The sequence below is a fragment of the Oncorhynchus tshawytscha genome, linkage group LG11 (genome assembly GCF_018296145.1).
Source record: "Oncorhynchus tshawytscha isolate Ot180627B linkage group LG11, Otsh_v2.0, whole genome shotgun sequence".
In the NCBI taxonomy this organism is placed as follows: Eukaryota; Metazoa; Chordata; class Actinopteri; order Salmoniformes; family Salmonidae; genus Oncorhynchus; species Oncorhynchus tshawytscha.
The window spans coordinates 54,669,377-54,681,075 of NC_056439.1; the positions used below are offsets into that span (position 1 = coordinate 54,669,377).

An 11,699-nucleotide genomic window follows, 5' to 3' on the forward strand; every position below is an offset into this window, starting at 1 on the left:
AGAATAAGGCTGTAACATAATAAAATGTGGAATAAGTCAAGGGGTCTGAATACTTTCCGATTTCATTGTAAATCGTATTTATCCCGAGAGTCCTGGGAAATACCGCATAAATTGGAAGTGACCATTTTTAAAGTGGCCACTAGCCAGGGTTCTGGCCACTAGCCAGGGTTCTCCCCAAGATCTAGTCACTATGCCAGGGTTCTCCCCCAGAGCTGGTCACTATGCCAGGGTTCTCCCCCAGAGCTGGTCACTATGCCAGGGTTCTCCCCCAGAGCTGGTCACTATGCCAGGGTTCTCCCCCAGAGCTGGTCACTATGCCAGGGTTCTCCCCCAGAGCTGGTCACTATGCCAGGGTTCTCCCCCAGAGCTGGTCACTTATTTTATTTATTTTTATTTCACCTTTATTTAACCAGGTAGGCAAGTTGAGAACAAGTTCTCATTTACAATTGCGACCTGGCCAAGATAAAGCAGTTCGACACAGACAACAACACAGAGTTACACATGGAGTAAAACAAACATACAGTCAATAATACAGTAGAAAAATAAGTCTATATACAATGTGAGCAAATGAGGTGAGATAAGGGAGGTAAATCAAATCAAATTTATTTATATAGCCCTTCGTACATCAGCTGATATCTCAAAGTGCTGTACAGAAACCCAGCCTAAAACCCCAAACAGCAAGCAATGCAGGTGTAGAAGCACGGTGGCTAGGAAAAACTCCCTAGAAAGGCCAAAACCTAGGAAGAAACCTAGAGAGGAACCAGGCTATGTGGGGTGGCCAGTCCTCTTCTGGCTGTGCCGGGTGGAGATTATAACAGAACATGGCCAAGATGTTCAAATGTTCATAAATGACCAGCATGGTCGAATAATAATAAGGCAGAACAGTTGAAACTGGAGCAGCAGCACAGTCAGGTGGAAGTTGAAACTGGAGCAGCAGCATGGCCAGGTGGACTGGGGACAGCAAGGAGTCATCATGTCAGGTAGTCCTGGAGCATGGTCCTAGGGCTCAGGTCAGTTGAAACTGGAACAGCAGCATGGCCAGGTGGACTGGGGACAGCAAGGAGTCATCATGTCAGGTAGTCCTGGAGCTCAGGTCCTAGGGCTCAGGTCCTCCGAGAGAGAGAAAGAAAGAGAGAAGGAGAGAATTAGAGAACGCACACTTAGATTCACACAGGACACCGAATAGGACAGGAGAAGTACTCCAGATATAACAAACTGACCCCAGCCCCCCGACACATAAACTACTGCAGCATAAATACTGGAAGGTAAAGGCAAAAAAGGCCATGGTGGCAAAGTAAATACAATATAGCAAGTAAAACACTGGAATGGTAGATTTGCAGTGGAAGAATGTGCAACATAGAGAGAAATAATGGGGTGCAAATGAGCAAAATAAATAAATACAGTAGGGAAAGAGGTAGTTGTTTGGGCTAAATTATAGATAGGCTATGCACAGGTGCAGTAATCTGTGAGCTGTTCTGACAGTTGGTGCTTAAAGCTAGTGAGGGAGATAAGTGTTTTCAGTTTCAGAGATTTTTGTAGTTCGTTCCAGTCATTGGCAGCAGAGAACTGGAAGGATAGGCGGCCAAAGGAAGAATTGGTTTTGGGGGTGACCTGCTGGAGCGCGTGCTACGAGTGGGTGCTGCTATGGTGATCAGTGAGTTGAGATAAGGCGGGGCTTTACCTAGCAGGGTCTTGTAGATGACCTGGAGCCAGTGGGTTTGGCGACGAGTTTGAAGCGAGAGCGTACAGGTCGCAGTGGTGGGTAGTATATGGGGCTTTGGTGACAAAACGGATGGCACTGTGATAGACTGCATCCAATTTATTGAGTAGGGTATTGAAGGCTATTTTGTAAATGACATCGCCGAAGTCAAGGATTGGTAGGATGGTCAGTTTTACGAGGGTATGCTTGGCAGCATGAGTGAAGGATGCTTTGTTGCGAAATAGGAAGCCAATTCTAGATTTAATTTTGGATTGGAGATGTTTGATGTGAGTGTGGAAGGAGAGTTTACAGTCTAACCAGACACCTAGGTATTTTTAGTTGTCCATATTCTAAGTCAGAGCCGTCCAGAGTAGTGATGTTGGACAGGCGGGCGGGTGCAGGCAGCGATCGATTGAATAGCATGCATTTAGTTTTACTTGTATTTAAGAGCAATTGGAGGCCACGGAAGGAGAGTTGTATGGCATTGAAGTTCGCCTGGAGGGTTGTTAACACAGTGTCCAAAGAAGGTCCAGAAGTATACAGAATTGTGTCGTCTGCGTAGAGGTGGATCAGAGACTCACCAGCAGCAAGCACGACATCATTGATGTTTACAGAGAAGGGTTCTCCCCCAGATCTGGTCACTATGCCAGGGTTCTCCCCCAGATCTGGTCACTATGCCAGGGTTCTCCCCCAGATCTGGTCACTATGCCAGGGTTCTCCCCCAGATCTGGTCACTATGCCAGGTTTCTCCCCCAGATCTGGTCACTATGCCAGGGTTCTCCCCAAATAAGAGGGGTGCTGTGCCACCTTGTTGGCTTGGCTGCGCCACTATGTAAAGATTTCACAGCAAATGAAACTGATATTTAGTAACGATAGTAACTTCGCCAATGGCATTGATGTAACTTCGCCAATGGCATTGATGTAACTTCGCCAATGGCATTGATGTAACTTCGCCAATGGCATTGATGTAACTTCGCCAATGGCATTGATGTAACTTCGCCAATGGCATTGATGTAACTTCGCCAATGGCGTTGATGTGAAATGCGTAACATGCCGTTCATGAGTTCTGAGCATGACGTTCCTCAAATAATTAAGGGCATTCAGCAGTAGACTATATCGCCACAGAGCACGCTCAGGACGCGCAGAGTGCACTCCGAGTAGGCTACAGCTTTGTCAAATCATACCAACTTTGTATCGACAGTCAAACAAAGGTCAAATTACCAAAGTTGCTTACCTTGCTAGATATCCTCCTGCTAGATAATCCTCCTGCTAGATAATCCTCCTGCTAGATAAACCTCCTGCTAGATAAACCTCCTGCTAGATAAACCTCCTGCTAGATAAACCTCCTGCTAGATAAACCTCCTGCTAGATAATCCTCCTGCTAGATAATCCTCCTGCTATAGATAACCTCCTGCTAAATAACCTCCTTCAACGAATGACATATCTCCTATAGTTGATAATTAAACAGCATACCGGCTCATAAATATGGGTGACGAGTGGAAATAGTTTAAATATCAAGCTATCTACCCTCATACCATTTAGGGCTTACTCCAATTAGTCGATTGGTTGATTGTTTGGTAGATAGGCTTGTTGCCAACCAATATTTTTATTTTTGTAGAGGAGTAGCAAATACTCAGTCACCCTCGGCGAAGGGGAAATTTCTCCGCGGATGGGGAAATTGCCTCTTGGTCTCACTGTCAAGACGTTGTTTTCTCCCATGGGAGACCAGGTTTCACATCTGTTCTTCTTCTTCGTCTGCAGAGTTTGGTGGGAAGTGGAAGATGCTCCATTACTTTGCCAAGGACTTCTTCTCCCCTGTGCTTCCGGTGGGCTTTGAGGACCAGGGTAGTCTGGTGGTCTATGCTGTGTCTGACCTGAGCCACGACCTTCACCTCAGGACTGTGGTGCGTTGACCCCTCTCGTCATTTTCAACACATCAAATAACTGTTTCTCAATACCACATTGAGTCCACACATTAAAAACACAATACACAGAAACATGCCTGTTTAATAACCTATTTATGCATGTATAGTCAGATCCATAATTATTGGCAGCCTTGATAAAGATTAGCAAAAAATGTTGTATAATCATTCAAATATTGTGTAATCATTCAAATATTGATCTACAGTGCATTCGGAAAGTATTCAGACTCCTTGACTTTTTCCACATTTTGTTACATTCCAGCCTTATTCTACAATGGATTACATGGATTTTCTTCCTCATCAATCTACACACAATACCCTATAATGACATCACAATACCCCATAATGACATCACAATACCCCATAATGACATCACAATACCCCACAATGACATCACAATACCCCATAACGACATCACAATACCCCATAACGACATCACAATACCCCATAACGACATCACAATACCCCATAACGACATCACAATACCCCATAACGACATCACAATACCCCGTAACGACATCACAATACCCCATAACGACATCACAATACCCCGTAACGACATCACAATACCCCGTAACGACATCACAATACCCCGTAACGACATCACAATACCCCATAATGACAAAGCAAAAACAGTTTTAAAAATATTTGCTAATTTGAAAAATAGATACCTTATTTACATAAGTATTCAGACCCTTTGCTATGAGACTCGAAATTGAGCTCCATTGAGTTTCCATTGATCATCCTCGATGTTTCTACAACTTGATTGGAGTCCACCTGTGGTAAATTAATTTGATTGGACATGATTTGGAAAGGCACACACCTGTTTATATAAGGTCCCACAGTTGACACTGCATGTCTGAGCAAAAACCAAGCCATGAGGTCGAAGGAATTGTCCGTAGAGGTCTGAGACATGATTGTCTCAAGGCACAGATCTGGGGAAGGGTACCAAAAAATGTCGATCCCGAATAACACCGTGGCCTCAATCATTCTTAAATGGAAGAAGTTTGGAACCACCAAGACTCTTCCTAGAACTGGCCGCCTGGCCAAACTGAGCAATCGGGGGAGAAGGGCCTTCCTTGGTCAGGGATGGTTACTCTGTGGAGATGGGAAAACCTTCCAGAAGGACAACCATCTCTGCAGCACTCCACCAACCATGTCTTTATGGTAGAGTGGCCAGACGGAAGCCACTACTAAGTAAAAAGCACATGAAAGCCCGCTTGGAGTCCCCGGTCAGGCTAAGTGGATAACTGTGTTCCTCTGTAGTCCTCTGGCAGGTGGATAACTGTGTTCCTCCGTAGTCCTCTGGCAGGTGGATAACTGTGTTCCTCTGTAGTCCTCTGGCAGGTGGATAACTGTGTTCCTCTGTAGTCCTCTGGCAGGTGGATAACTGTCTTCCTCTGTAGTCCTCTGGCAGGTGGATAACTGTGTTCCTCCGTAGTCCTCTGGCAGGTGGATAACTGTGTTCCTCTGTAGTCCTCTGGCAGGTGGATAACTGTGTTCCTCCGTAGTCCTCTGGCAGGTGGATAACTGTGTTCCTCTGTAGTCCTCTGGCAGGTGGATAACTGTGTTCCTCCGTAGTCCTCTGGCAGGTGGATAACTGTGTTCCTCTGTAGTCCTCTGGCAGGTGGATAACTGTGTTCCTCCGTAGTCCTCTGGCAGGTGGATAACTGACTACAGCTCGGCATTCAACACCATAGTACCCTCCAAGCTCGTCATCAAGCTCGAGACCCTGGGTCTCGACCCCGCCCTGTGCAACTGGGTACTGGACTTCCTGACGGGCCGCCCCCAGGTGGTGAGGGTAGGCAACCATATCTCCTCCCCGCTGATCCTCAACACTGGGGCCCCACAAGGGTGCGTTCTGAGCCCTCTCCTGTACTCCCTGTTCACCCACGACTGCGTGGCCACGCACGCCTCCAACTCAATCATCAAGTTTGCGGACGACACAACAGTGGTAGCCTTGATTACCAACAACGACGAGATGGCCTACAGGGAGGAGGTGAGGGCCCTCGGAGTGTGGAGGTGAGGGCCCTCGGAGTGTCAACGTCAACAAAACTAAGGAGATGATTGTGGACTTCAGGAAACAGCAGAGGGAACACCCCCCCCATCCACATCGATGGAACAGTAGTGGAGAGGGTAGCAAGTTTTAAGTTCCTCGGCATACACATCACAGACAAACTGAATTGGTCCACTCACACAGACAGCATCATGAAGAAGGCGCAGCAGCGCCTCTTCAACCTCAGGAGGCTGAAGAAATTCGGCTTGTCACCAAAAGCACTCACAAACTTCTACAGATGCACAATCGAGAGCATCCTGGCGGGCTGTATCACCGCCTGGTACGGCAACTGCTCCGCCCTCAACCGTAAGGCTCTCCAGAGGGTAGTGAGGTCTGCACAACGCATCACCGGGGGCAAACTACCTGCCCTCCAGGACACCTACACCACCTGATGTTACAGGAAGGCCATAAAGATCATCAAGGACATCAACCACCCGAGCCACTGCCTGTTCACCCCGCTATCATCCAGAAGGCGAGGTCAGTACAGGTGCATCAAAGCTGGGACCGAGAGACTGAAAAACAGCTTCTATCTCAAGGCCATCAGACTGTTAAACAGCCACCACTAACATTGAGTGGCTGCTGCCAACACACTGACACTGACACTGACTCAACTCCAGCCACTTTAATAATGGGAATTGATGGAAAATGATGTAAATATATCACTAGCCACTTTAAACAATGCTACCTTATATAATGTTACTTACCCTACATTATTCATCTCATATGCATACGTATATACTGTACTCTATATCATCGACTGCATCCTTATGTAATACATGTATCACTAGCCACTTTAACTATGCCACTTTGTTTACATACATCTCATATGTATATACTGTACTCGATACCATCTACTGTATCTTGATATGCTGCTCTGTACCATCACTCATTCATATATCCTTATGTACATATTCTTTATCCCCTTACACTGTGTATAAGACAGTAGTTTTGGAATTGTTAGTTAGATTACTTGTTGGTTTTTACTGCATTGTCGGAACTAGAAGCACAAGCATTTCGCTACACTCGCATTAACATCTGCTAACCGTGTGTATGTGACAAATAAAATGTGATTTGATTTGAACTGTGTTCCTCTGTAGTCCTCTGGCAGGTGGATAACTGTGTTCCTCTGTAGTCCTCTGGCAGGTGGATAACTGTGTTCCTCTGTAGTCTCCTGGCAGGTGGATAACTGTGTTCCTCTGTAGTCTCCTGGCAGGTGGATAACTGTGTTCCTCTGTAGTCTCCAGGCAGGTGGATAACTGTGTTCCTCTGGCAGGTGGATAACTGTGTTCCTCTGGCAGGTGGATAACTGTGTTCCTCTGTAGTCTCCTGGCAGGTGGATAACTGTGTTCCTCTGTGTTCCTCTGGCAGGTGGATAACTGTGTTCCTCTGTGTTCCTCTGGCAGGTGGATAACTGTGTTCCTCTGGCAGGTGGATACCTGTGTTCCAACACCATCAGTGACAGAGTACTGATTGTAGACTGATGTATCTTGTCGTCAGGTTTCAGTCTATGAGTGGAGCAGTCTGGATCCTGTGTGCACTGTGGCTTCCGGATTGGTGCTTGTGGAAGGAGGAAGTGCTGAGGTCATCCACAAACAGCCAATCTCAGCCCTGCTGGCGGGGTGTGGGCGCGGGAGCTGTACCCGCCTCACCTGTCTCCTTACCTTTCACCTTGAGGACGTCAACAGCCAGCAAGGTCCCATTAACCACCTCTTCCTCAGCTCACCCAAAAATGCCCAGCGGATGCTGAGACCAAACATCACAGTAAGATGGACTGACTGGACACAACTAGTGACAATGACATCACCACAACTGACCTGTCCGCATCATCATGAGTTCTGCTTCTAATTCTGTCATATCAATCAGATTTGTCCGCTGGATCTCCTACAGGGTAGTCTGGGTTCATATACAGCTTGTTATTGAATAGATAAGGAGTGCTATGTTTCACCCTCCCTGTCTCTCTGGGATGGCAGGAGGACTAATGTATATGCTGTTAGGGTAGTCTGGGTTAATATACAGATTGTTACCCTCCCGGTCTCTCTGGGATGGCAGGAGGACTAATGTATATGCTGTTAGGGTAGTCTGGGTTAATATACAGATTGTTACCCTCCCGGTCTCTCTGGGATGGCAGGAGGACTAATGTATATGCTCTTAGGGTAGTCTGGGTTAATATACAGATTGTTATTGGTTGTGCATTTATAATGCATTACGCATAGTTCACACGGTGTTATATGTGTTTATAACACATTATGAATAGGGTATTATTAGTAATGGACCAGGAATGCTCTATTTTCAGCCCCCTGTCTCTGAATGGTCAGTATGACTTCCATAGCGACCTCTCTCTGAATGGTCAGTATGACTTCCATAGCGACCTCTCTCTGAATGGTCAGTATGACTTCCATAGCGACCTCTCTCTGAATGGTCAGTATGACTTCCATAGCGACCTCTCTCTCTGGTCAGTATGACTTCCATAGCGACCTCTCTCTCTGGTCATTATGACTTCCATAGCGACCTCTCTCTCTGGTCAGTATGACTTCCATAGCGACCTTTCTCTCTGGTCAGTATGACTTCCATAGTGACCTTTCTCTCTGAATGGTCAGTATGACTTCCATAGCGACCTCTCTCTCTGGTCAGTATGACTTCCATAGCGACCTCTCTCTCTGGTCAGTATGACTTCCATAGTGACCTCTCTCTCTCTCTCTGGTCAGTATGACTTCCATAGTGACCTCTCTCTCTCTCTCTGGTCAGTATGACTTCCATAGTGACCTCTCTCTCTCTCTGGTCAGTATGACTTCCGTAGTGACCTCTCTCTCTCTCTCTGGGTGGTCAGTATGACTTCCATAGTGACCTCTCTGGGTGGTCAGTATGACTTCCATAGTGACCTCTCTGGATGGTCAGTATGACTTCCATAGTGACCTCTCTGGATGGTCAGTATGACTTCCATAGTGACCTCTCTGGGTGGTCAGTATGACTTCCATAGTGACCTCTCTGGATGGTCAGTATGACTTCCATAGTGACCTCTCTCTCCTCTCAGGCCGAGGTGCAGCAGGACGAGATGGGCGGATACACCATGACCCTGCAGTCCTCTGCCGTAGCAGCTTTCGTATGGCTGGATGTGGGGGACGTCCCAGGACGATTCGGCACCAACGGATTCCTCATGGTCACCAGGAACAGAACAGTCACCTTTAACCCCTGGGGTCCCACCAGTACCCAGCAGCTAGCCCAGGCACTGACTGTTACGTCATTGAGAGATGTGTACTGACTATCTTGCGTATCAAATGGCATCCTATACCCTACATAGTGCACAACTTTGGACCAGAGCTCTATGGGTTGTCCACTATATAAGGAATAGGGTGCCATTTTGGACGTACTTACTGAACCAGTACCCAGGAGTTAACCCAAAACCCTCTCCCTAACCTCTCTGAGATGAGTACCGTGACCTTCTCCCTAACCTCTCTCTGAGATCAGTATACATCCTGAAGTTAGGCTAATTACTGAGGATACCGCCAGACGTCAGGCTAATTACTGAGGATACCTCCAGACGTCAGGCTAATTACTGAGGATACCTCCAGAAGTCAGGCTAATTACTGAGGATACCAACTAACTACATGGGAGTAACGGGAGTACCTTACATCTGTACCCTACACGGAGGTGTGGTCACATTTAGCCACGCTTCGCCTGCAACTCAATCAATTTTACAAAAAGCACATTTTCTGGTGCACCTAAATTTCATGTGGTGCTCCTAATTGTTTAAAGTAGGGAGTGATTAATAAATGATTACTAAAAAAATAAATGTAAAGCCCTGACTGAGACCATCTCCCTAACCTCTCAGAGATGAGTACTGAGACCCTCTCCCTAACCTCTCTGAGATGAGTACTGAGACCTTCTCTCTGAGATGAGTACTGAGACCCTCTCCCTAACCTCTCAGAGATGAGTACTGAGACCCTCTCCCTAACCTCTCTGAGATGAGTACTGAGACCTTCTCTCTGAGATGAGTACTGAGACCCTCTCCCTAACCTCTCTGAGATGAGTACTGAGACCCTCTCCCTAACCTCTCAGAGATGAGTACTGAGACCCTCTCCCTAACCTCTCTGAGATGAGTACTGAGACCTTCTCTCTGAGATGAGTACTGAGACCCTCTCCCTAACCTCTCTGAGATGAGTACTGAGACCCTCTCCCTAACCTCTCAGAGATGAGTACTGAGACCTTCTCTCTGAGATGAGTACTGAGACCCTCTTCCTAACCTCTCAGAGATGAGTACTGAGACATGAGAAACCCCAAAACTCTCTGTCAGTTGGATTCGACAATGTTGTGTGTGGGATTTGTTGTAAATAAGATACAAGTGAAGGAATTTGCATTAATAAAGTAAATGGAGATATATTTTGTACGGTTTTATTTTGCTATAATTTAGATTTGTCTATTTCAGACTACAAGGAAAGTCCAATGTTGTGGGTAAGGCTTTACATACACTAACTAATGTAGGTCATTGGGTCTAGGAGCCTACAGTAAATAGGACTACTGTAGGTCATTGGGTCTAGGAGCCTATAGTAAATAGCACTACTGTAGGTCGTTGGGTCTAGGAGCCTATAGTAAATAGCACTACTGTAGATCATTGGGTCTAGGAGCCTACAGGAAATAGGACTACTGTAGGTCATTGGGTCTAGGAGTGTTAAGTAATGTTGTAATCAATGTTCATAAATTCCAATGATCTTTATCTGTCTGATACCCAGAGGTTGTAAAGTTCTGGTCTTAAATAAAACAGAATTCCCAGCTCACAATTGATCAGGCAGTGTGTGGGTGGTCAGCTCCATGTCTGTGAGCTTTGAACTGCTACAGTGTTTTCTGATCACTGCAACTACTGAGAGGATAGTACAGGATAGAATAGTATAGGATAGGATAGGACAGGATAGAATAGGACAGGATAGGATAGTACAGGATAGGATAGTACAGGATAGAATAGGACAGGATAGAATAGGACAGGATAGAATAGGACAGGATAGGATAGTACAGGATAGGATAGGACAGGATAGAATAGGACAGGATAGAATAGTACAGGATAGAATAGTACAGGATAGTACAGGATAGAATAGGACAGGATAGGATAGAATAGGACAGGATAGAATAGGACAGGATAGAATAGGACAGGATAGAATAGGACAGGATAGGATAGTACAGGATAGAATAGGACAGGATAGAATAGGACAGGATAGAATAGGACAGGATAGGATAGTACAGGATAGAATAGGACAGGATGGTACAGGATAGGATAGTACAGGATAGGATAGTACAGGATAGGATAGAATAGGACAGGATAGTACAGGACAGGATAGGATAGCCCGACTAGTGTTGATTCAGTGAACATCACAGGACGACGAAGTAACCTCTATAGGATCATTTTCTCGAAATAGGGACAGTTGCTCCTCAATATGCGTAATGTGACGAGAATGGCGTTGTAAACAGCCAACTTTCCGGGACATAGACATGTTTTATATCGTCAGTAAACTTAGATTAACAATCATTTAACTGAAGTGTCCAATTTACAGTAGCTGTTACAGTGAAGAAAATACCATGCTATTGTTTGAGGAGAGTGTACAACAGCAAAACACTTCTATCAAGGCAACTACAATTTACAGTCACTTCTGACTGACTACATTCAGTGATCTTGCTCTGATTTGTCACCCTGAGGGTCCCAGAGATAAAATGTTGCATAGTTTTGTTTGATAAAATACATGTTTATATTCAAACATGATCCATGTAGTATACAGTGTTTTGCATGAATTCCGACTCTTTCAACTTGAAACAAAATCTAATCTGGAATTATAATTTTTCTTAACCCGGTCAAGTTCGGTTTCTGTGCAATCCTAAGCCACTCTAGAAGGCAACCAAACGTGCTTCATCATTCTATATTACATATTGGCAACACAACACGTCAAGTAGCCCATGAAGGTCAGTCATCATTACGCACCAATGAGACGAGCAGTGTTCACCTGCACCACCAAGTCAGAACAGTAGTCTTACATTTTGA

The 11,699-nt window shown here is 45.6% G+C and overlaps 1 protein-coding gene across 1 annotated transcript in view; it reads left to right on the forward strand.

The window, feature by feature from the left end:
* manba (mannosidase, beta A, lysosomal) overlaps positions 1-10,052 on the forward strand; it is a 36,025-nt gene extending 25,973 nt beyond the window's left edge. Inside the window, exons 15-17 of the mRNA XM_042330379.1 lie at positions 3,461-3,603; positions 7,175-7,438; positions 8,709-10,052. Coding sequence (XP_042186313.1) covers positions 3,461-3,603; positions 7,175-7,438; positions 8,709-8,936 — 635 coding nt within the window. The 3' untranslated portion in view covers positions 8,937-10,052. The remainder of the gene's footprint in view (positions 1-3,460; positions 3,604-7,174; positions 7,439-8,708) is intronic.
* Positions 10,053-11,699: the final 1,647 nt, after the last annotated feature.